The sequence below is a fragment of the Perognathus longimembris genome, chromosome 1 (genome assembly GCF_023159225.1).
Source record: "Perognathus longimembris pacificus isolate PPM17 chromosome 1, ASM2315922v1, whole genome shotgun sequence".
Classification (NCBI taxonomy): domain Eukaryota; kingdom Metazoa; phylum Chordata; class Mammalia; order Rodentia; family Heteromyidae; genus Perognathus; species Perognathus longimembris.
In genome coordinates this window covers 134,685,472-134,710,374 of record NC_063161.1, presented here as the reverse complement: position 1 = coordinate 134,710,374, position 24,903 = coordinate 134,685,472, and the positions used below count along the sequence as shown (strand labels likewise).

General features: G+C 45.7%; 1 protein-coding gene across 3 annotated transcripts in view; it reads right to left on the bottom strand.

Moving 5' to 3' along the window:
• Nr4a3 (nuclear receptor subfamily 4 group A member 3) overlaps positions 1-24,435 on the bottom strand; it is a 45,776-nt gene extending 21,341 nt beyond the window's left edge. The window contains exons 1-7 of one of the 3 annotated variants that reach the window (XM_048338038.1): positions 23,996-24,435; positions 20,495-20,662; positions 19,517-19,584; positions 17,277-18,229; positions 13,337-13,466; positions 12,732-12,904; positions 1,063-1,262 (exon numbers count right to left, since the gene is read on the bottom strand). In XM_048338038.1, the coding sequence (XP_048193995.1) occupies positions 1,063-1,262; positions 12,732-12,904; positions 13,337-13,466; positions 17,277-18,227 (1,454 nt within the window). In that variant the 5' untranslated portion in view covers positions 18,228-18,229; positions 19,517-19,584; positions 20,495-20,662; positions 23,996-24,435. Of the gene's footprint in view, positions 1-1,062; positions 1,263-12,731; positions 12,905-13,336; positions 13,467-17,276; positions 18,230-19,512; positions 19,585-20,494; positions 20,663-23,995 lie in introns of those variants that run through there. The other 2 variants (XM_048338028.1, XM_048338046.1) reach the window with 2 other exon arrangements.
• Between the last annotated feature and the right edge of the window lie 468 nt (positions 24,436-24,903).

Genomic DNA, 24,903 nt, shown 5'->3' with positions numbered 1-24,903 from the left:
TGCTTCACAGAGGCTTAGAATATTGAGGCTGCCAGGGACTTTAAAGATTCCCTCAACCCAACCCACCCCTGTTGTATAAAGAGAGTGGATACTCCAGTGGGGAAAGAGCTTGTTTAGTTTCTTATAGTAAATTTGTGTTCAAAATGGGAAATAAACTAGCTCTTTTGTTGTTGTTGGTTGTGGGCTTGACCTACAGCCTAGATGCTTCCCCTGAGCTTCTTTGCTTAAGGCTAGTGCTCTACCATTTTGAGTCACAGCTCTAATTCTGGGTTTCTGGTGGTTCCCTGGAGATAAGAGACTCATGAACTTTCTTGCCCAGGCTGGCTTTGAACCACAATCCTCAGACCTCAGCCTCCTGAGTAGGTAAGATTATAGTGTGAAAAACTAGGAGTTTTGATTACTGCTTCAATGTTCTTCCCATTACCCTCTACTGATCTTTTTAAAATATCTGATTGTATTTCATATTTGCGTTTTTTTTGTGGTTCTGGGACTTGAACTCAGAACCTTGTGCTTGTTAGACAGGAACTTTAGCTATGCCCCAGGCCCTTTTATTCCTTTCCTTTTCCCTTTCCTTCCTCCTTCCTTCCTTCCTTCTTCCTTTCCTTTCCTTTCCTTTCCTTTCCTTTCCTTTCCTTTCCTTTCCTTTCCTTCCTCCCTCCCTCCCTCCCTCCCTCCCTCCCTCCCTCCCTCCCTCCCTCCCTCCCTCCCTCCCTCCCTTCCTTCTGTTTACTAGGATCTCATGTTCCTGTTTGTGTCTGGCTTCAGAGCAGGATGCTCCTACCCCTACCTCCCACATAGCTGAGATTACAGGTATAAGCCACCACACACAGCCTTTTGGTTAAGACAGAGCCTAGATAAATTTTTCTTGGGTTGGTCTTGGACCATGATTCTTCTACCTTCCCCGCCCAGGGTAGCTGGAACCACAAGCATGAGCTACCACTCAAATTTGCTCATATTTGCTTTTTGAGCAAATGGTTCCCTGTGGAATCTGTTACAATATGAAAGCTGCTAATCCTTCAAAGGAAGAGGTGAAGTGAAGGAAGATAAAATAATAGTAATTACCTGATGGAAAGTCTAAGAACAAACAGCTCCAAAAAGGCTGATTCTATAAGTAATGTCTGATCTTCCTTGGGGAGATCAGTAAATCCTGGAATCTTCTCTGCCCAGCTTCTGGATACATCAATGGAGGCCGTCAGCAGGCTGTAGAATTGTTGCACATGTTCAGCATCCGTGCCTGCAGCGGCCTGGTCAGTGGGACAGTACTGGAAAGCAAAGCACAGACGGGAGGGTTATTAGTCCCATAGCACTAATACCATCATGTGTAGATGGCTCTTCCCAGACTGTCAGAGTCCACATCCTGACACTGAGGTGCCACTGTCCATGAAAATCTTTCATAGCCAAGTCTCATCTGATCCTCCCAATAATCCTGTGACATAAAATAAAGTGAGTTTCCCATTAGTTCTTAATAGACAGCTGCACGGTTCCATCAGTGCAGTGGTTTCCACCTTGCATTGCAATCATTGCAATTGCTTTAGGAAAACTTGTCTGGATTCTATGCTCAGAGATTCCCAATGAAGGAAGGTCTGGCCATTTGGAATTTCAAAAGCTCCCCAGGGGGAATTCCCAAGGGCATCCAACCCTTGTGGAAAACCATCACCCTTGGGGGTTGTATCACTCTGGGCCTTCTGAGTCCATGGATTCTACTCCAGAATTGTGTTTTCCCCCTAAAAAGATGTGAAATTAACTAGTGCTTCTCACAGTGTTCTTTTCAGGTCAGCAGCAGCAGCAGCAGCAGCAACAGCTAGGAATGTACTAGAAATGACTGTCTCAGATTCCACCCAAGCCTACCTAGTCAAAACTTCTTGAGGGTAGGCCTAGCAGATTTGGTTTATCAAGACCTATAGGTGATCCTAAGGTACAGTGAAGTTGGAGAGTCATGGAATTTCACCAATAGGAGAAAAGAATGATGTTTTGCTTATTGTTGATGGATTTTTGTGAGACAACCATCAGAGATTCAGGGAGGCAGGGAATCTTCTGACAGAATCCAGGCAGTGGGGTGGCCAACAGGTTCAGGACTTGTGGCCACTTACATTAAAGAAAATTGAAAATTCATTTTCACATTACACACATTTTATAGCACATTTCAAGCACTCAATAGGTTAACACGGTATAAAGAAACTTGGAAATCCCTGTAGAAAGGTTTTTCTGGACAGCACAACTCTAGAATGGTATAAACAGGAATAAAGTTTCTACCCAGCTTTTGGATATTCTGGTCAAACTACAAGTTTGCTTGAATCACCAGAGGAAAACATTTCCACTTCAGGCAGGAAGACTTGTCTAGCAAGATAATAATCAAGAGACACATAAAGATTTGAGATGTGCAGAAACACATGTAAAAAAAATCATTGCCTTGCATTATTAAGACTAAGTATGACTTTGCAACCCTGTTGTGAGGGAATCCTCATGGAGAAGGGATTTAAATCCCTATTAACACAAGTGAGGAAAGTAAGGCTCAGAGAAGTTAAGAAACTTTCTGAGTTATATGACAAACAGTGGTAAGCCAAAGATTTAAACTGGGATTATACACATACACCTGATACGGTAAGGTACCTGGCAGGCACAAGGCCCTGCTATTCAGTCCCCAGCATAAAAACACATCCATGCTACTAGGTGATATCTGGGAGATGGCTTTTGAGATCTTCTCAGGAGCATTTTTCTTCATCCTGATGAACTATCTCCAGGTATGTACTCTCTGGTCCTATGCTTCTGTCAATAGCACAGTGATTGCCTTATAACGTGCCCTCAATAAATAATTGTTGACTATTTTTTCAACGAAAGAATAATCACAGAAGAGCCTGGATGTGCCACAATGCCCATACCAGGTGGGAGAGAAATAGCTGATAAGAAATAGCCAGTAAGTCACTAGGTGTTCATTGTAAAAAAAAATAACCAGGTGTGAGGATAGGAGACATTAGACATCAGTGGGTCTAGCTTTTCCTTTGTATTTTTCCAGGAAGCATCAAGACATAACTAAAGAAACACCAGACAGGGAGTCTAGGTACTTTATGTCTAGTTTTATCCTAGCCCCTATTTGGGGAAATAAGGTAGTGTTTTTGTTTTCCTGAGTCCCAGTTTTCTCCTCTGTAAAATGGGGATAATAAGATCTTCTATATTTTCTTGAAGTACATAAAGGCAAATAACATATAGGAAGAAGCTGACCTGGAGAATGAGTTAACAAACTAGCAGTGCGAGTTCAGGTAAGATTTCTGACCCTCTTTAGCTTCTGTATATACTGGATAGAAGTTGGATGCAGCAAGCTATAGTTTTCATCTTGATGTTCTAAGATCTGAAAGCCGCAGATCCAGTTTAGAGCCCCGGCTCCTCCTCTCCCTACAAGCTCACAAAGGGTCTAGGATTCTGTGAAGCCCTGAGTTTTGTGTGGTGACAGGGGACATGAGAACAAAGGCCAGAGGAGGCAGCCCCATGGCCAAGCATGTTCAAAGATGTCACTCGTCACTGCTGCATCAGACTCTTTCCACCACCTTCTTTCACCACACCGTTAACTGGACAGTGGGACAAAGAGATTTAAAAAAAAACACAAAAAAACACAGGTTTTCTTTCAGGAATGTAATCTACATGTTCTTTAAGGGCAGGGCAGAATCCCCCCTCACATTTCCCTCTGCCACCACCCCAGTAAAAGCTGACAGCACTGAATGCCAGTAGCTTACACCTATCATCTCAGCTACTCTGAGCGATCTGAGGATCTCCATTCCAAGCCAGGAAAACAAAACCAAACCCCAACCACCAGAAATGTTAGCCATGAGCAAGACTACAAGATCCAGAGTTCAGCCTCAGGACTGGCACAGAAAATAAAAACGTTTAAAAATAAGTATATTTTTAAAAATAAATGAAAGCTGAGAATATTACATGTGATAACATGGAGTCACGCATGGGTAAGTTGAACCTGGTAGCAACATGTGGAGATCTCCTCCAGGCACTAAGTCTATTCAAACTCTCTGAATGGATTTCTGTCTCTGAAACGGGAACTGACAGGCTTAGCTGATCCCTAAGACTCCTACTAGCTCTTGCATTCAAAAATTCTAAATATTGCTAAATCGCAAGATTTAAGTAAGACAACAGTAAGATGTTACTGTCTAGAATTAAGCTAAGTGGGGGAGAGAAAGACTAAAAGGATGTCAACTCACTCCTCCTGGGAATAGATCTAACAACTCCACTGTCCTGCACAGACTTCCCCAAAACCACACCTCACAATTCCACAATTGCTCTGCTTCCAGTGTTCACTCAGAAGGCAGGGGAACACAGAGTTTTCATGCAGGTGCAGGCAGGCAGGGTTCCCTGTAGGCCTCAGCCCCTGCTGGGCTCCCATTTTATGCCTCCTGGCATCTGGGAAGACAAGTCCCTGCCTGCACTGTGTGTGTGTGTGTGTGTGCGTGTGTGTGTGTGTGTGTGCGTGCGTGCTCCCTGACAGAGTCCAGCAAGGAGGAAAGCTAGCAGACCTGGCTTGTCAGGCTGCAGGCAGACCCTCTGGGCTTCACTTGCAATGATTCTGGTCCAAGGTCCAGCATTCTAGAGCCAAACTGGATTCAATCTGAGCTACCAGTAACTTGTGGGGTGGCTGGAGGGTCAGCATGCAGGGATGGAAACAAGGATAATCTCTTCTATGGGACATACTATTGAAAGAAACAGAACAAAGGTAGGCAGATTCTCTACCTGGCCTAGCAGTTTAAACCTGGAGGGAAATGATCTGGTTCCCCAATCTTGCTGTTGTTGCTTGTCTATTTTTTTTTTCTTTTTGCGACTGGAAAGACAGATTTGGGTTCACCAAAGAAAATCTCTAAACATTTGCTTATTGATCATGCCCATAAAACACAGTTAGATACAGAAAGCTTCTTAACATTTTTTCCCTAATCTATGATAACTTTTTTTTCTGCCCTAGGCCCTGAACTCTGGGCCTGAGCACTGTCCCCGAGCTTCTTTTGCTCAAGGCTAGCACTTTACTACTTGAGCCACAGTGCTTCTTCCAGCTTTTGTCTGCTTATGTGGTACTGAGGAATTGAACTCAGGGCTTCATTCATGCTAGGCAAGCCCTCTACCATTAAACCTCATTCCCAGCCCTGGTATTTTTTTTTTTTTAATTCTAGACTATAAGGATACTTGCTCTATCAGAATCTGGTCCTCCTGAGACATAACACTGCACTCACAGACAGCCAAGGTCTGACAGAGATTTCTCCAAAGCACCTGGGGAGACCAGAGCTGCAAAGGAAAGCAGTGAATATTACTTAAGCTCAAATGAGTCTGTGTGTCTCATACAGCACTAATACAACGGTACCACTCAGGACTCCAGCCATAGCTAAAGCTGGACATAAGTTATCCGAATGTAGTATACCAGCCTTAGTAAATGAGCCATGTGATATTTTAACAGCAGAGTGAAATACAATATTTATCACACTTTCAGCCCTGGATATATATGTCAAATATGTCTCCCTTTAGTATAATCCTTTCCCTGCTTCCATTGGGTCTTTTAGATTTCTAAAAATTTTAGATGTGACCATTCTATGAGTCAAACTATATATACACATATTCTTCAGTTTTTACACTTTAGAAAGTGGCATTTAAAAATTTGGCAGCGGAAAAAAAATTGGCAATGAATATATCCACCTCCCATTTTCTTCTTTTCTAATCTGTCTCTCTATTCCCCCTCCCCCCGAAAAAAAAACCCTAAACATGAACACTGCCATACTGTTACTAATGTAATTGCTGTATGTGATTTTACTTTTTTCTTCCACTGGCAGTTGAGGGCAAGAGATTGATTGCATTCAGTAATCAATGTGCCCATCAGAATAGTGCCTGACACTCAACGCCATTCCAAAAAAATATTTGTGCAACCAATTAATTTCTTTCTGGAAAATCGGCACCTCTCTTGTTTATTCTTTCTCAACGCAAAAAAAAAAAAACCTTGGAAATTCAAGGCCAAATTGTCATTATCAAACGATATTAGAGGTTTATTAGCTTTAGTGTGCCAAAGAGTCATCTGAGGCCTTTGTTAAAATAGATTGCTGACTGCCTCCTTCTCCCTTGCATTCTGGATTAAGTCTGGGTGTGGACTATACATGTTTCCCCCCCGGCCCCCCCCCCCCCGTGTGTGTGTGTGTGTGTGTGTGTGTGTGTGTGTGTGTGTGTGTGCTGGTCCTAGGGCTTGAACTTAAGGCATTAGCTTTTAAGCCCAAGGCTAGCATTCTACCACTTGAACCATATCACTGCTTCCTGCTTTTCTGGTGGTTAATTGGACAGGCTTTCCTGCCTGGGCAGTCCTCAGATCTCAAGCCTTCTATGTAGCTAGGGTTACAGGCATGCATCACCGAGGCCCAGCTTCTGACATCTGTATTTATGGTAAACACCATAGCACTTTTGGATAGAGACAATCTTGGTACCACAGCTAGGGGGATGCAGTCCTGATCTCATGGTGAAATTCTTGCAGGTATAATACAGAGAGGGCCAGGGAATGATGAGAGAAGGTATCATAGGAGTCTAGTCTAATCTCATCACCCTTCTGATGAGAAAACTGTGGCCCACAGAAGGGTCGGAACTGGTCTGAGAGATCACTTGAATTAATTAAGAGTAGTTAGAAAGTATCTCCTGAGAAGCTTCATGAAATCACTCTGTAGTCTTCATGCTGCTTACTCTGTAGGTCTAACATGTGTTCGCCACACTGCTGCTTATAGGCTATCTTGTTAACATTTAAATGGCATTTGCTGATGCCTGATTTTATCTGAGCAATATTTCTTGTATTTGCAGTCTGTTTCTACACTAAGTGGCACCAATAATCAGAAAACACCCAAGTGTGCTAAAAAAAATACTTGGAATGACCAACTAATGAGGATATTAAGTATATTTTCTCATTAGTAATTATGCAGACATTGAAGCCAAGCCCGATGTCTATATATACTTGTATTACTAAATTAAAAGCAACTGTGAGGCAGGGAATAGCAGCATTTCGAAGAGAAACAAATCAAACATGACATGTTTTGACTGCACTGATGTACAATGATCTGAGCTCATTTTTGAGGGAGAGAAGTTTGGCCCAACGGAGAAGTGGAGGACCCAGAGCCAGGAATGCGTCACAGAGCTCAGGAGCGCTCGTTCTGGCCTTGTGAAACATTCATTCCCTCTGTGACTTGGAACAAAACTCTTTCCTTTCCCACAGGCAGGGAGAGAGGTGGTTGTGTACTTTCGACCTTCCAGGCTCATATGCTGCTACAAGAAGATTAAAACACACTAGCTGACAAGTATTTTCCCCTTCTCATTGATCTGATAGCACCTCGAATATATTGTATTGGCTCACCCACTCTTGATTCACACTGGACAGGGAAGATTCTTTGTTCATTTGTTTGCCAGTCCTGGGGCTTGAACTCAGGGCCTGAGCACTGTCCCTGCCTTCTTTTTGCTCAATGCTAGCACTCTACCACTTGAGCCACAGTGCCACTTCTGACTCTTTCTGTTCTTGTGGTGCTGAGCAATCGAACCCAGGGCTTCATGCATGCAAGGGAAGCACTCTACCGCTAGGCCATATTCCCAGCCCCTGGACAGGGAAAATTCTTATTTCAGATATTTATTTAAAATAGCTGGGTGTTAGTAGCTCTTAGCTATAGCTCACAGCTATAATCCTAGCTACTCAGGAGGCTGAGATCTGAGGATTGTGGCCCTAAGCTAATGTGGGTAGAAAAATATGTGAGATTCTTATCTTTGATTAACTAACAAAGGAAAAAAGAAGTCAGAAGTGGAGCTGTGGCTCAAGTGCTAGAACATTAGCCTTGAGCACAAAAGCTCAGGGATGTTGCCCAGATCCTGAGTTCAAGCTCTAGAACTGGCACAATAATACATACATATATATAGTTATGAATATATACTAAAATGTTAACACTAGTTACTACTGTAGAGTGGGATCAAGTAGGTGCAAATGAAAACTGAAGTGTTTTTCATTGTATCTACTGGTTGGCCTTTTAGAAAAACAAATAAGTGTATAGGACTATTATTGTGCTTTAAAAATATAGTAAGTGTGTGTGTGTGTGTGTGTGTGTGTGTGTGTGTGTGTGTGCCTAAAGTATTAGGACTTGAACTCAGGACTTGGCCCCTGACTCTTAGCTTGTTTGCTTGAGGCTTAGTGTGCTACCACTTGAGCCATAGCGCCACTTCCAGATTTTTGGTGGTTAATTGGAAATAAGAATCTTTTTTTTTTTTTTTTTTTTTTTGGTTTTTTGCCAGTCCTGGGCCTTGGACTCAGGGTCTGAGCACTGTCCCTGGTTTCTTTGTGCTCAAGGCTAGTACTCTGCCACTTGAGCCACAGCACCACTTCTGGCCATTTTCTATGTATGTGGTGCTGGGGAATCGAACCCAGGGCTTCATGTATACGAGGCAAGCCCTCTTGCCACTAGGCCATATTCCCAGCCCCGGAAATAAGAATCTTATGGACTTTCCTACCTGGGCTGGCTTCAAACCTTGACCCTCGAGTGCTGTGTTCTGGAGCTCATCCAAGCATCCCCACCAGACCTTAGGCAAGTCAGCTAACCCCTTTAAGCATTCCTTTACTCCTCTGAAAACATAGAGGTTGGATGATTTCAACATCATCTCCAGTTATATGAATTTGTAAGTACAATTTTTTTTTCCAGTCCTGGGGCTTGGACTCGGGCCTGAACATTGTCCCTGGCTTCCTTTTGGTCAAGGCTGGTGCTCTATCACCTGAGCCACAGTTCTGCTTCCAGCTTTTTCTGTTTATGTAGTGCTGAGGAATCGAACCCAGGGCTTCATGCATGCTAAGCAAGCATTCCACCACTAGGCCACATTCCCAGCCCTGGTAAGTACAAAATTTTAAGAGAAAATACAATGAAAATTTCATTTCATTGAGTCTTTAAGCAAAATAATGAAATCACAAATTATGTTACAAAGGCCTGGGGGTTTATGTGGAATTTTATAAAAATGTATGTGATGGTGCCTGGTTCAAAGTAGGCACTCAAATTCATTTTGTTTCACTATGTATTGTTTTAATAGACAAGGAAACAAGTTGTAGTCTTGATAAATACCACGTTACTAACCCATATGCAGTCTTGTGCATATATAAGACCTACATTTAGGAAGAAAACCTCAAGATTATAAAATCTTAAAAGTGGAAAGGGCTTGTCGCCATCCACAATAATGTTTCCCATGGTAAAGAATCATTATATGGTTTCCTTGATTACTTCATGTGTTTCTGATCTCACTCCTATCATAGGTGGGGCGCTTAAGAGAGCTCATTTATGGAGCAAGCTGGAAATAGAAGAGACATCCCCTTCCTTCTCCTTCTGGATCTACCAATAGGAGCCACAGTCTGTTTTCTTTCTTTTTGCCATAGAGCAAGAGAGTGACCTAATTTTACCAAATCTCTCTTCCCATCAATATATTTCCATTTTCTCCAGCCATCCCTCAGAAGCTTCTAGGAACAGTGAATCTACATTCCTCTTAAATCCCATCTTGGAACTGGACTCAGTCCTTGAAGTGTGGTCTGATGGCACAGTCTGTGAAACTATGTAGAATTTGGTTCTAGTTCCATCCATACTTGTGCTATTGCCGCAGGTAATTTAGTCGGATAATATTGAGTGTCTATGGGATAAACTCCTGAGTTTCTTCTTAACATGGAAAACTGACAAGCCAAGGCTCTCCCTTAAAAAAAATCAGAACAGTGAGCTTCACATTTATTTTTGTTAACTTTCTTCGTGATGGTTTCAGCCCTTCCTGTTCCAACCTGTCGAGATCACTCTGAATGTTGATACTGACATCCATCAGATTAGCGATCCCTCCCAGCTTTCTGTCATCTGCAAATGTGATCAGCATGCTCCTGTGCCTTCATCCAAGTTTTTGATGAAAAACTCACTGTATTTTTTTAAAAGTCTTTTAATTTAGTTGATTTGGGTCCAACTTCTGGATAATTTGGAAAAGCTATCTAAAAGCAGGAGAGCCCAAGCTATGAGGTCCAACCTGATTCCAAAAACAATGCAATTAAAATAAATATGCTGTGCAAAATGGAGCCAGGCCCCAAAGGTAGTATCAGTGTGACCCAGACTGTGACATGCTCAATCCGCTATTTTGGACAAAGCTAACAATTAAATTGGATAAATGTTTGTTGATGAGGAGGATGACACTAGACTAACAGACTGAATGGGGCAGAGGCAAACAAACACACTGGATTGATTTTTCAGTGTGGAGACAGTTCCCAGCTGGGACAACTCAACGTGCTGGGAGGATCTGCCACTGAATGTGTAATTAGGGCAGAAGACTGATAATTGGATAATTTGGGAACAAGGTATTACTTTTGGAGTCCTAACTTCTCTGGATTGACTGTCAACAGTGATACTAAGTATCCTGCAATGATGTCAGATTGTGTGCCTGACCCTAGCTAAGGCACTGTCTACTAGCTTCATGAATGCTGTTGAATTGTATAGACAGAGGCTAGGGTACTTCAGGGAGCAGAGTTTTCATTCCTAAAAGTACTTGGGAATTCTAGCACCCGCTCTTACTGAAACCAATGAGGAGATGGAGCTTTGGTTATTAAGGAACACAGGTTTTGAGCCCAGTGTCTCTGACTCACGATCCTATTCAGGTGTGAGTTAGCTATATGATCTTTGACAAGCTGACCCTTTAGCCTCACCTTTATCAGTTCAGTGGAGAACATAATGCTTACCTTCATGTACTTGCTGCTCATGTACTTGCTGATGTGTGTGATAGTCATGCTCATTAACACAGTCAACAAATGGCAGAGTAAGAAAGTTTGATGAAGATAACTACAAGCTGGGTGCTTGTGGCTCATGCCTGTAATCCTAGTTACGCAGGAGGCTGAGATCTGAGGATCATAATTCCAAGCTAGTCTGGGGGGACAAATCTTAGAGCCTCTTATTTTTCGATTAAGCAGCAAAAAGTCAGAAGAGGAACTGTGACTCAAGTAGTAGAGCATCCGCCTTTAGCAAAAAATACTAAGCAAGAGCACAAGGCCCTGTGCTCAAGCTCCAGTATTGGCACAAAAGGAAGAAAAAAGATAACATATAGAGCACGGTGTCAAATCATTGATGAATGTTACTATATTTCATGCTCACAAACAACCCCAGGAAGCAGATATTATTACCATTATTACACAGATGTGGAAAATGAGGCATCAAAAGGTCTAACCAATTGCTCAAAGTCACCTTACTAGTAAATGATGGTGTGGGGATTTTCTGCTAGGATTGCAGGTTTCCTAAGCCTAAACCCTTCAACACTGCATTATTCTGCTACACCAGTATTTGAGACCTGACTTTAGTCAAGAGATGCTACTTGTAATCAGAACAAGAGTCCTCAACCTTTGGTGCTAAGAATCTACCAGACTTCTTATGGAGTCTTGTGATCAGGTGCAGAAAGGAGACTTCACAGCTTATAATGAGGGTGGGAATGAGGACAACAGGATCACAGCAAGTATATCAATCATTGCTCTCAACACCACAGCCTAAAAAGAGGGCACATAGCAAAGATGCACTCATGCCCATAGCCATACATTCAACCAGACACTTAAAAATGCTGACTAGACATGGTGTGGTGATTATTGCCCATTGGCTATCACTTCTGCCCTGGTATCTTCATGTGTGACTCTAAGTTTTCCTGACTTCCAGGGAGGATAATGGTCTCTCAACTTGTGCTTATTTAAAGGGTGAATGAGACAGTGTAGCACACAATATATCACTGCGTGGTAATTGTGATCTTTCTTCCTTCCCTATCCTCTTCAGTTAGACTCTGTTTTACTAGAAGTTTGCCTTTTGAAATCCCTTTTAAAAGAGGATTAGAATGGTGGCCTTAGAACAATGTTTGTACATTTTCCAGAAAGTCCTCATAATTATGGCTCTTTGTGTTTTTCAAATCTGGCAGGGAGTGGGAATTTGCAGAATTCAAATGGTGATATTTCACTATGTTCTGTATGAAATAACGATGTTGATATGTTTTGGTTGACTTACATAACAACACTAGTGATCATTTCTGGTTTTTCCAAATGCTTTTATATTCCTGTGACTGATGTTCAAAATATCCCTCTGGAGTTAAATATTGTAATCATCTCCACTGTAAGGGTGAAGGAACCAAGAGCAGGAGCCAGGTGACACAGGCAGGGAGCAGCAGAGGCAGTGCTCCATCCCAGTATCCTGATGTCAAGGCCAGAGCTCACTCCCCTCCATCAATGGTCTAATCCCTTTGAATAAGCAGCAGGCAATCAATGTGGATGCCATTGGGGAAACTGCTTAAGGATAACTTGAGGTGCACTCAGATGGTTTGATCACAATATGAAATCAAAACAAAACAAACACATACAAAACCCAGAAGCCACTGTGTCTAGATTCTGGCAGGGGGGGGGGCGTGGAATCTACCGGTTGTAGTTTACCTGGGCAGATTTTCATTGGCACCTCTACCTGGATTCCTGCAATAATGGGCATGACAGGTGCATCTCTGTCAGGGTCATTTGTTAAGACATTTAGAGAACCAATAAGGCAAAAATTATGTGGTATAATGGATGGACTGAATTGCTAAATGAAATGTGAACTATGAAAAAGGGTACGAAAACTGTCTAGCACGATGTTAGGCACCAAGTCAATCAACTCTCACTGCTAATATCATGAACAGATATTCTGCTCATTCATTTGAAAGCAGAACATCATCAAACTTACTCTGGAATAATCAAGGTCTCTGGGTGTCGAATCTGTTAAAGCTCGCACGAGGGCATTCATCATACAGATAGGAGGAGAAGGTGGAGAGGGCTGAGAAGGTTCCTGCTGCAGGGGGCTCTTTGGTTTGGAAGGCAGCCGACCTCTTCTCCCTTTCAGACTATCTGTACGAACAACTGATGCAGAGAGAGGAAAAGAAAACCATGTTTCAAGATTATGTTATGAATGGGTATAAATCACACAAAGGAACCTAAACACAGAGTTGAGCAATTAATGAGATCAGCCATTTGAAAGTGGAAATAAGATTGGAATAATGCTCAATGAAAATCTAATGTGAGTTGAAACAGACTGCATACTTACATTTGATGAGGAATTAAATAGAACCAAGAGGCATTGTACACAAGCTCTCTATTGATTTTAAGAAATTAGAATAAGTAGTCCTCAATTATATTTAAATGTAAATAGGAAGTATAAAATGTAAATACATAGGAAAATCTTGGAAAGAAAGGAAAATGAAGAAATGCTATGCCCCAATGTAAATATTAGCAGCTGTCAGTGATATCTGAGAATATACAGAAGCAAACTGTTAAAAAGCAGTATATCCATACCTTCTTTAACCATCCCGACACTGAGACACTTCTGAAATCGACAATACTGACATCGGTTTCGACGTCTCTTGTCTACTGGGCAGTTTTTATTTGCCAGGCAAACATATTTTGCATTTTTCTGCACCGTTCTCTGAGAAAAGACAATACAGAGATAGTCAACTAAGAGTTTCTGGAAAGAGGTAGGACCTGACAAGATGTATTTTAATTACAATGTGAAAAGCGACAGTGCAATTCGTATAATTAGATAAATTTAATTTCCTAACACGCTAGCCTGCAGGAAAAACAATTTTATTAGTGTTAGCTGCTGACAATGAAAATCATCTTGGATTGTTCTGAAGCAAGTCTCATGAGACACCCAACTCTGAATGATAAAATCATATCTGAAATTACCAGGTCAACATATCATACCTTGGAGGATTAGATTATCTCCACTTTTAATATCCCTTTGGGAACAATTTTCTACTTGTTCCACTCCCCTGATTATTGCTGACCTTATTAAAATAAAATCAGAATTATCTGGGATGTACTTCGTATGCTATCACTATTGTAAGTCAAATATCATAGTAACTGGCTTTGTTACCCAATAGAGATGAAATCATAAAAAAAAGAATAAGGATTTATCATGCTCAAACATGTGGAGAATAATATTCCAATTCAAAAGGAAATTTACTTCATTGACCTTTGTAGTTTATTTAATCTTTAAAGGATAAATGTGGAAATCTAGCCACTTTCAATCTTTGAAAACAGAACCGGACACTAAAAATTGCTATCATAACTAAGAAAGAAAAATCTCAAGACAAATAAGAACAGAAAAAAGAAATATGAAAGTCATATACTTTCAGTGAAAATTCCCATTAATAAGCTGTTTCATAAATGACTATCGATGCAAAACCAATAGAGTCATACTGTAAAGGACATATCATAAAACTTGAGCTTGAATACAAAAATAACCTCATATTTTTCAGAATCACATAGGATTTGAAAGTGACACATGGAAGGATAATTAAACATATTTTATGCTCCAAATGTAAAAGAATGCTTGCTTTTAATTGAAAACATTTGTGCAAGTGGATGCATTTTTATTGCTTAAATCTACCTGGATCTATACAACCCCATATAGAAAGAAAGTTGGAATTTATTTGGGAAGTTGAGGCTACATAAAAGTGAGGGAGGAAAGCAAAAAAAAAAAAATAGTCTAGGTAATTTGGACCTTATGTCAAAAATTCTGAGTTTACTTTGAACCCTTTCTTTATTTTCTATCATCCTAATTCCCTTGTTTCAATCTTCACAGTATCCCCTTGCAATTTCATTTTTAGGATGCAGTTTCTGGATTATATATGTAAAATGTAATATATATCTCAAATCTCAGACATATCTGCCCAGTCCAAAATGCAAAATTTCAAGACACACAGACTTCAGGGTTTCCAGCATTTAAGTTCTCAGCAGCCTGTAAGGATAGGAAGTTGTGTTTCCTGAATGAAGCTCTCTTTCATTGAACATGCAGTCATTTCTAACACGCTATTCCTTGCCATTATCCTCAAGGCGATATGCCAATTTAAGTGTTGTTGGCATTTTGTTTCAGGTATACATTTTCCCAATAACCCAAAGCCTTCCCCACATTTGTGTGTGTCTGCACAGTTTAAGGACAAGGGAAGATCGTTACAGTTCAATCACTGAATTCCCATCATTAACTGCACTTCATGTCACATTTTTAAAGAATTCAATTTAATGGTAGAAAGCCACTGGGTAAAACCTGCTCCCATTCCCTTAATTAACAGATCTGTGGGGTAGGTTCTTCTCTGTCCTACCCCCTCCATTTCAAGTATAGATTTGTTTCCAAGGAATGACTGAAGTAAAAGGAAGCTGTTGGGGGAACATTTAATGAATATTTCTAGATTTGGAATATATTCCCACCATATTTTTGGTGAACCCTTAATTATTTGAGGGATGGATAATTACAGTTCCCCAAGCTGTCTTTCTTTCTTTTCTTCCTTTCTGCAGCCTATTTTTATTGCCCTTCAGCATTTCCATTGGAATGCTGTAACATCCACCTGCTAAACCAATGCTTTTACTTGAAAGTAGCCCCCAAGAGCTGGAATAGTTAAGACAGAGGAGAGAAAAAAAAAAAAAAAAAAGGCCAGCCTACAGGTTCAATGCAACCTAAGATTCTGAATTGAAAACATCATCATCCTGCATACCTGTAGGACACTTAATGTACTGCAAAGTCTTCCCACAACTATTTTCCCATTTAAATACAAAATTCAATTAACACCAAAAAATGACTGTTGCAATTGCTTTAAGAAGAGGAAAGAGATTCAAGGAGAAGAGGTGGGGGCAGGGACACACTGTTTACATGTGTGGAAATGTCACTATAAAACTCCCTGTGTACAACTGAAGTGTGCCAATAAAAGATTAATTAATTTAAAAAAGTAACTGTTGTTTGTTCGTGTGTATAGCTACCGGCAACATGCATTTCACAAATACTATGTAGTGTTAATTCAACAATGTACTATTTGTTTTTTGGACTTTAAAAGATTATAAAGTGCTTTCATATACATATATACATACATACATACATACATACATACATACATACATATATAATTTAAGTCTTTTTCTGAGTTTTATTCACTTATAGGAAAACTGAGGACTAGTAAGAAGTATTATGCATAATGTCATATTATTGGAAAGGGACAGGTCAGGGCTCTTATTTGAATCTTTTGACTCCAATTCCAGCATGCTCCCATATAGACTCTAGGCCTCTTGGATCCAATTTACCCATCAGTATCTTGTTTCCTTGTCTGATTCGTGAAGTCTGCAAATGCCTGAAGCAATTAATGGGCAGCAGGTTGGGGTGAAGAAGGTGGTACAGAAATGCCCAAAGCAGTCTGAGAATCAATGACAAAATACAGAAGAGCAAGAAGAGGAGACAGGTGCCCCGTCCTGACCCTCAAAGTGGTGGGGAGAGCACAGACCTCTAGTCAAATCAATTGGACCATCACACCAACTGTTAAATCAGTGCATAAGTTTGCCCAAGATCTCAGCGCTCTAGGGCTCCACTTCCTTATGTGCATGGGGAGGCTGAGGGCCCACTCCCCCAACTGTGTTATTTCTTTTATGGGTCCATGAGACCAAAGGAGAAATCATCCTTTCAGATGAATGCTCAAATCTGGAAGGACCTGTAGATCAGAGGTGGGGGAAGGTTATTAGAGAATAGAGTGGTTTGGTGAGGCTCCAACTTCTATTTTCTATAGAATAAATTGTCCCAGACTGTATCTAGCCAGGTAGTTGTCTGAATCTCTTTCTGCAGAACTATGAAGAGGATGTGCACTCTGTGGGGCCGGGGGAGAGAGACACATAAATATGAGCAGCCTCTTGCCTCTCTCCTGGATTCCTACTTGGCTTCTAAACTACCCTGACCTGGCTCAGACCCTCCACTTCCTCATCTCTGAGCAAGGACCATCACTATCTCCCTGTGAGACACTTGTAATACAAACAGCCAGTGATCCATCTATTCCATTTCAGGTCTATCTGAGAGTCCCAAGCTCTTTCTTACTGGGAGAATGAAGTGAGATGCAACCCTCCAAAGTTTGCCTTGCAGTTCCTAGTCTCTCAGACAGCCTAGATGGACAGACAGGAATGCCATGAGGTTTTTGCATTGTTAAAAGTCACAGATGGTTCTGAGAATTCACTGAAAGCTCTCTCCAGAAAAATACTCCTAAGGCCATATCAAGGTCAGGAAGGAGACCCCTCAAGTCCGTACACAGACCTTGTCTCAAGCCCCTGGGCAACGTGAGTGGCAAGGTGCTAGGAAACTTACAGGAATGCCCAGGGTGTGTGATGATAACCTCCCAGAGCAGGAAGGGCACCTGCCTAACTGCTGGCTTCAGCAGGGGGCTGGCTGCAGGGGAGGGGGGGGCAGAGGAGGCGTGCAACTCACCTTGAAGAAGCCCTTGCAGCCCTCGCAGGTGCGCACCCCGTAGTGCTGGCAGGCAGCGTTGTCCCCGCACACTGCGCACGTGCCCTCCCCCGACGACGAGCTCCTGTTGGGCGGCGATGGCAAACTGGGGCTCTCTCCCAGCAGGCTGGACGCCGTAGGGGAAGTCGTGAGGCCCAGCGGGGGGAAGGCCGGCCTCTTGACCAGCGGCAGCCCATACGGGTGACCCTCGAGCGCAGCCGCCTGGCTGCCCGCGGCGGCGGCGGCGGCGGCGGCGGCTCCCAGCGGCAGGCTCAGCGCGGCAGCAGCCGTCGGGTCGTAACCCAGGTGGTGGCCGCCGGCCGGGCTGTGCGCCTGCGGATGGAAGAGCGGGAAGCGCGCCCCGGCCACCGAGGGCACCGCCTTCATCTGCGGGTCCAGCAGCGGCCCAGGGGCAATGCAGCCAGGCGCAGAGGGCAGCGTGTCGTCCCACAGCGGGCCCCCCTGTGGGGGGAAGCCCGGCGTGGTGGGAGTGGACGGCGGGGACTGCTTGAAGTACATGGAGGTGCTGGGCAGTACTTCGTCCTCTGGCCCAGAGGCAGGAGGGATGGATGGCTGCTGCTGCTGGGGCTGGGGCTGCTGTTGCTGGTGGTGATGGTGGTGGTGGTGGTGATGGTGATGGTGATGGTGGTACCCGTGCCCGCGGCCCTCCTCCACCTTGATCAAAGACCGTGGCCCCGACGGTTGCATTTGGTACAGGCATGAGGGCTTAAGTTCATAGCTGCTTCCCTCCATGAAAGTACTGAAGCTGGGCAAGGATGTCGTGGCTGTGGCGGTGATCTCGGTGCTGCTGAGGTTCATGGTCAGCTTGTCGTAGTCAGGGTTCATGATTTCCGTGTATTCCGAGCCATAGGTCTGCACTGCATAACTGTAGCCTGGAGGCGAAGGGCTATACTGGGCTTGCACGCAGGGCATATCTGCAGGGACAGGCAAGAAGGTCTCAGAAGCAAGGCCACACTTCTTTCCTTGTCAATAGGCAGCATGGAATTAGCTGCTGTCTAAACATGGGAAGCCAGAGGAAGTGACATCCTCTCCTCCTTCTGGTAGCTTACTCTCTTCCTCCCTGGCAAACAAAGAGGCCGCAGGACACCGGAAGCTGGCCTACTCAGAATATCTGCAGGACACCGGAAGCTGGCCTACTCAGAATATCTGTACCCATCTTCTCTCCCTTGCTTTATTCTCCACCAGATCCTGAAACTTGATGTCTTCCCTCATAAGCCCAAATATACAATTATTATTAATTATTATTTTAAGTAGCTTTAAGTCCTATAAACAATGCAGTGCAGTGACCTCCTCAGCCATAGGTAGGAGGACAAAAGGAAAAGTGAATGCTCTATTGGTTAATTATAGGAGAGAGAGGCTATTGGTTCCTCCAAGGTGCGCGTGCGCGTATGCACACACACACAGATACAGACACAGATTTGTAAACCTACCAGTTACTCAAAAAGATGTCCTATGTGGGACTTACTGGCCAAGAGAGATGGTGACACTGTAACATTTTACAAGTGCCAACTGAGGCTGCCCACACACGTCCTGGTGGTTGCTTCCCACCCCCTCCCCATTCCTCTCAACAAGACTAGCAGCCTGTACAAACTGGACCCTGTTGATGACTTCAGCCAGCTAGGTGGCGAAGTGGGAACGTAGGCCCAGGAAATGGACTCGGGGGAGTTTGTGCCATCTGCAAAGAAAAAGATCAGCAGCTGCAACAGCACACCCACCAAATCTGCTCTCTGCCATACACTACACACACATATATGTTTCCTAATTTGGGCTAATAAGCTATCAGTGGCTGTTTTATGACAACATTCGCTCATAATAGGCAAGTAAGGCTAGGTATTTTCATTGGACCGAAGAATTAGTTCCATAGAAAAGAAGAAAGCAATTTCAGAACAGATTTGCTTTCTCTGCTAGTTTGACTACATGGAGCCCCAAAGAGACTGGTATCCAAGCTGACTCCTGTTGTTCAGAGAGGAACTGGGTGAAAAGGTTCTGAGAATTATTGATGCTAGTGGGTGATCTCTCTAATTACTTTGCTTCTTTATGGTTAAATAGAAGTGGTAAAATGGGCAGTTTCTGGTGGCTGGTTTTTCTGAGCCAAAGGGAAACCAGGCACTTCTGGGCTGTTTGGAGTGCCTGATGTAAAAGGTGTGACTAATAGAAAAGTGAGTTCTTCACATTTCCTTTGACATCTTTCTCTTACCCACATTTCCAAATCTGACTGAGTCATACGGGTATGGGATGCAATCTTGGCTTGAAAAAAGGTGAGGAGGGCCTGTTGGAAAAAGCAGTGGTGAGAGAGAGGCATGGCGGGGGGGGGGGGGGGGTGTTGTTCAAGCCTGCCTCTTTTCAAGCAAGGCTCTTAAATACACACTAACTAATCTGAAGTTGGGTTACATATCTTAGTGTCCAGTTGTTGGGATGAAATGAAAAGCGAATGGTTTAAAAGAAAGAACACTGCCTGAACTTCTATCTTCTCCCCTTCTTTCAGCACCTCTGGGATTTCTCCCTTGGTCTTTCCTGTCATTCACTACTGATCTCTGTGTCTTTCTGAAGTTTCCAGCTGGAAGATGATGAGCTATTGGGGACAATGTCCTATCAATATGCATGTATCTCTGGTGCCTACACAGGCCTAACACTTACTAACATTTTAACAAATGTGTAAGGATGTCATACAAACTAAGCCTGGTTTGGGCCTTCTCTTTTTGCCAAACTTCCATTTATGCATTGTCTTTCAGTTAAAATATGTTCCCCTTTCCCTTAAAGCTTCAACCATTCAAACTTCATCACCTAAGTGATTTTGGTTTTATGAAAACAAAAATGCTCTTTAGTGCTCTATGTAATCTTATAGGACTTAATATACTAAATATAAGAGGAGAGTGAAAATGAAGACACTAAAATTTATTTAAAAAACCTAATCTACTGGAGTATTTGCATTTTTTCTTAGGAAAAATAATTTTAAGAAACGCAGCGCCTTAGTTTTATCTGGCTGCTCCATTTGGTAGCAACAGGGTGTGTGTACCAAGGAGCTTCGTGCATGGAAGCCACCTGCACCGCGAAATGCGGGGCCAGCAGCCGCTGAGTTGGCACTGGGCAAGTTGACCAGCCTGCCTGCTGGGTGTGTGCTTCTCCCACCCACTTCTCCCTGGCTTCTGAAGGTTAAGGTGTCCTGCTTTCAAACCTACCTGGAGGATATCTTGTGCGCTGAATGGTGGGGCTGGGGGTCTCTCCAGCAGAGGCTGAGAGTGTAGGAGGAGGAGACGTCCCGCCAGGCGAATTGGTGCTGCCAGGCTCCGCAGAGGGTCCAGGCTCAGGGCCCGGGCTTGCCGGGCTGCGCTCTCCCGCAGTGGGTTCTGCGGGCAGCGAGAGGGAGAAAACACACATGGGCGGTGAGACCAGGTTGGGCCGCAGATCCCTTTTGCTGGGCAAATGGAGAGTGAGTGTGGGTGGCTGGGGAGGAGGATACAGGAGCCGGTGGAAAAAGCCTTAAAAAAAAAAAAAAGACAAAGAATGCTCTCAAGGCTAAGGAAAAGTGCTTAAGGGGGGTCCCGGAACCCCCGGGGGAGGAAGCATCACATTGTCTTGGGGGAAAGCGGAGGGAAGGCTGTGAACCCTCTGCTCCGCGGCTTTGTGGCACGCGATCTGAGAAAGCCCCGCAGCCTGTCGTCGCCCACAAATTAATCTCTGCCCCCACGATTAGTTCCTAGCCCTCGCAATTAAGGAAAAATAAATCAAATAAAAGTGAACACTTGAGGGACCATTCCAGCCGGAATTTGGGAGTCAGTGGGTGTGCACGAGCGGAAAATAAGCGATTTTTTCCAACTCTACCCCTCACCCCACCCCTCAAATACGAATTTTACACGTTGCATAGGAAATGCACAAGGGCTGGAACGAATGCATGAATGCCTCGAGGAATTAAGAAAGTCTGCGCTTTTGATTCTAAATGCTAATGGGGCTTCACTTCTATTAGCCGCGAGTTTCAGGGGCCAGGGGTCAAACAAACAAAAGGGCACAAGTGGAAAGGAGGCCAGCAGCGCTGGAAAAGATGCGGAGGCACCCGGCGCCCGCGACTGGTGGGGGCGGGCTGAGGGAGGTCCCCTGCACTCGGCCGGCGGGGTCCTCAAGGGTGGCCAGATTCGAGGCTCCAGGGCACAGGTGGCTTTGAAGGGGCGCATCCCGGAGGGAGTCAGGAGCAGTTCGCCAGTAAAGGTCTTAGCGCACAGCCTAGTGAAACTTTCTAGCTGAAAACGCTGCTTGGCTGTCCAGCGGAAAGGATCTGGCTGCCCCAAAGAATGGCCTATGGCGCCCCCTTTGCTCCGGGTGGGCACAGCTCGAAGGGTAGGAACTGGACGGAAGGGGGAAAAAAATCCAAAAGCAAACAACAACAAAAACCTTTCCAGTGCGCTGGCGAGAAGGTCGTGTAAGTTTCCTCTCTTGTTACTCCCGTGTCTGGATCTTGCTTGTAGTAAAAAGAAAAAGGGGCTCCGAGCTACCAGGTCCTGGAACCCCTCAACCACTAGGAAATAGGGGATTCCCTTGCCACCACCCTCAGCCCAAGCTGCTCCCACAGAAAGCTGTAGCAGCGCTGGCCCAAGCTGATCTTCCCACCGCAATCACATACAGTCGCCTCCGCGCATCTTCAAAGGGGGTTGCCAGCAATCGTCCCCCAGAATCCCCTCCCCTCGCGGGTGTCTGCATCCCTGACTCTCCCAAGGGTCCTCACAGCGGAGTCTTTTTCTAAGGTGAGGCTTCTTAAGTCCCGTGGGTGCAGGTCTCGAGTCCCCAAGGAAGGCGTTTCTGCTCAGAGCCCAGCGTTCTCCGGGGAGAGCCACACAGCCTCTTCCTACGGCCTCAGCGGAGCGCCCCATCTCTCTCTCCGCCTCTCCCCCCAACCCCTCCCCAAATCGCCGGTTACCTAGGCAAAGGCTCTGCGCCTGGAAACACGTTATGCTGCTGCGGTTCGCGGCCGCCGGGGTCCGGGGCACAGAGCCTTGGGGTTGTAAATTAGGAAGAAATAACTACCTCTGTCAAAGCCCCTTTCTTTCTCGTGGGCAGACGAAAGGAACACCCCCGTGTTCCCCTCCCGGTGGTGAAGTGTGTGGAGGAAACCGTGAAACACACCATTGTGACCCGGGCTCCTCCGCGGAGTTTCCATCCTTGATGAGTGGGGGCGGAGGTTGGGCGGGGGCAAGGGCAATGGAGCAGACCCGGCCAGCAAGGGAAAAGGCAGATTCTCAGAAAGACCTCGGCGCACCAGACAAACCGCGGGGAGAATTTCTGGGAGCGCGCGCTGGGGCCCCGGGGAAAGAGGCGCGGGATTTGCTAAGAGAAGAGAGGCCGGGGAGAGTCTTTGAGATTCACATTACAGCGCATCTTGTTCCACTACCACAACTCGAATAAAGTACTTTCAGTCACTGTGTCCACCCATCCGCGTTGGGCGGCTCTTCTCTACCCCCAGTCCGGTTCTATGAAAACACTTCTCCGTGGTAGGGAGGGGAGATCTAGTATTGGATTCGCTCTGGAAGGACGGCCCCGTACCTCTTCCCCCAGCATCCCTCACCAACCCTGGGGTAGCAGCAGAGAGAGATTTCTGATTACTCAACTCCCCGCAGCAATCCTTAGGTAACCCAGGGGAATAAACAAAAGGCAACCTCTAAGAATGTTCTTGGAAATCAAGGGACCAAAGCTCTCTCCCTCGAGACTGCCAGAAAATTCCAACAGGTTTGAGCGACGCCTTCCTTTGGAAGTCAAGCTCGCCGGGCTGCGCTCGCCTGCCCGCTTCTCTCGCCGCCGAGAACTTTCATTTCTACTGAGTGTAGCACAACACGCCGAGCAACTCCCTCCAAGAAGCGCGAATTCTATCCGTGAAAAGTAAACGATGCCCTTCCCACACCGAAACCGAGCCCGGAAAGAGAGGGACACCGTCCCCACGCGTGCTGGGGCGCGGGAGTCAGTAATTACACCCGATTACCTCCAAAGAGAGAAGTGTAAACCGGCCAGTCGGCGACGCCAGGCAGACGTGCCTAGTGGAGCCCTGGGCTCATTTCAATACAATAAACCACATTCCTACAATTAGGACCTCTTTCCTGAGATCTTCCCAGCTCCCCTGCAAACTCTAGCCATTGCAGCCCAAGGCCTCCTCCCCCTCTCCCCCCCCCAGTGTTCTCCCAGACAACCAGTTCCCTTCCACCATCAGGTACATTAACTCGGACCCACCAAAGCCCCTACTTCCAATCCTACTTAAAAGGCAGGAAAATTACTGCCGTTCATCACCCGGGCTGCAACTCCTTGCCGCCGCCGCGGCCGCCGAGAGCATCATTACCATGACAACTAGAGCCGAAATACCCTGAATTACATCGCTGGAACCGCTACCGCACAAATCCCCGTCCTCCTCTTTGTTAGAGGCTTTTCGCCTCTTCGGGTGGGGAGAGGAATCCCACAAGCTCCATAGTCCCCAAAGGCCCTCCTACAGGGGAAAAGTTTCAGATCGGAACCCACCACTGATCACTTTGGCAAGCAAAGCTAAATAAAGCAGGAATAAGATGGATGGGGAGGGGGCTGGACCCCACACTCAAAAGTTGTCAATTTGGGGAGCGACACTTCCCAGCGCGCCAACTTTCAAGCAAGTTATTCCCCCCCCCCTGCTTCCCCCCCCCCAAGTAAAGCTGGGAAAATCTCATACGTACTTGAGTGCTGTGGCGGTTCCGTCTTTAGAGCGAGTTTCTAGAGAGCTGCCTCGAAATCTGCACTGGGAGGCCAGGGGGGTCCAGTCACAGCTGCTGTCCCGGAAGGGTTACGGTGTCCAAGCCCAGCGGCTCCCCGGAGCGGTGAGCGACTGGCGGGGAGATGCTGCGATCGCGACTCATGGGAGAGCGCCGCCGAGAGGCTCCGCCGGCGTCCGGGCTCCGGTCGCGACCCGGGGAGGGGTGGGCGGTGAGGCTGCCGCCGCTCTTCCCACCTCCACGGCCACTGTCCGCGCTGTCAGCGTCTCAAAGTGAGCCCGGAGGGGCGTCCGGCTGCGGCGCGGCGCTCGCACCGGCGAGGGCGCAAAGGCGAGAGGGGTGTGAGCGCGCGGGAGAGAAAGAGTGGAGTGTGTGTGCGCCGAGCGTGCGTGTGTGTGTGTGGAGTGTGTGTGTCCGCGTGTGTGTCTGTGTGTGCGAGTGAGGGAGCAGCTCGTGTGAGCGTGTCTGGGTATGGGGAGCGGAGGAGGAGCAGGAGCTGGAGGGGTGGGGGGCGGGAGGCAGGAGACTCCGCTCTCCCGGCTGCGCGGTCGCCCGCTCTCTCGGCACGTCATTTATGCCACAGGAGCCCTAGCGGCCTCTCCATAGAGTGCCTGGAATGCGAGACGTCAATGTGACGCCATGGGACGCTACGTCACCCTCCTCCTCCCTCCCCCTGGCCCAGCCGGTTCCGCGTGTGCGAGGGAGGGTGTCTGAGTGTGTGTTTGTGCTTGTGTGTCTGTGCGCGCGCGCGCGCGCCCGCGCGTTCCCCGGGCCATTCTCACGACCGCACAATGGAAAGTGAGCCGGTAGTTGCCCCATCCAGGCGGCGAGGAGGGGGCGGGGGGGTGGCTTCTGCGATCGTGGCGGCCTGC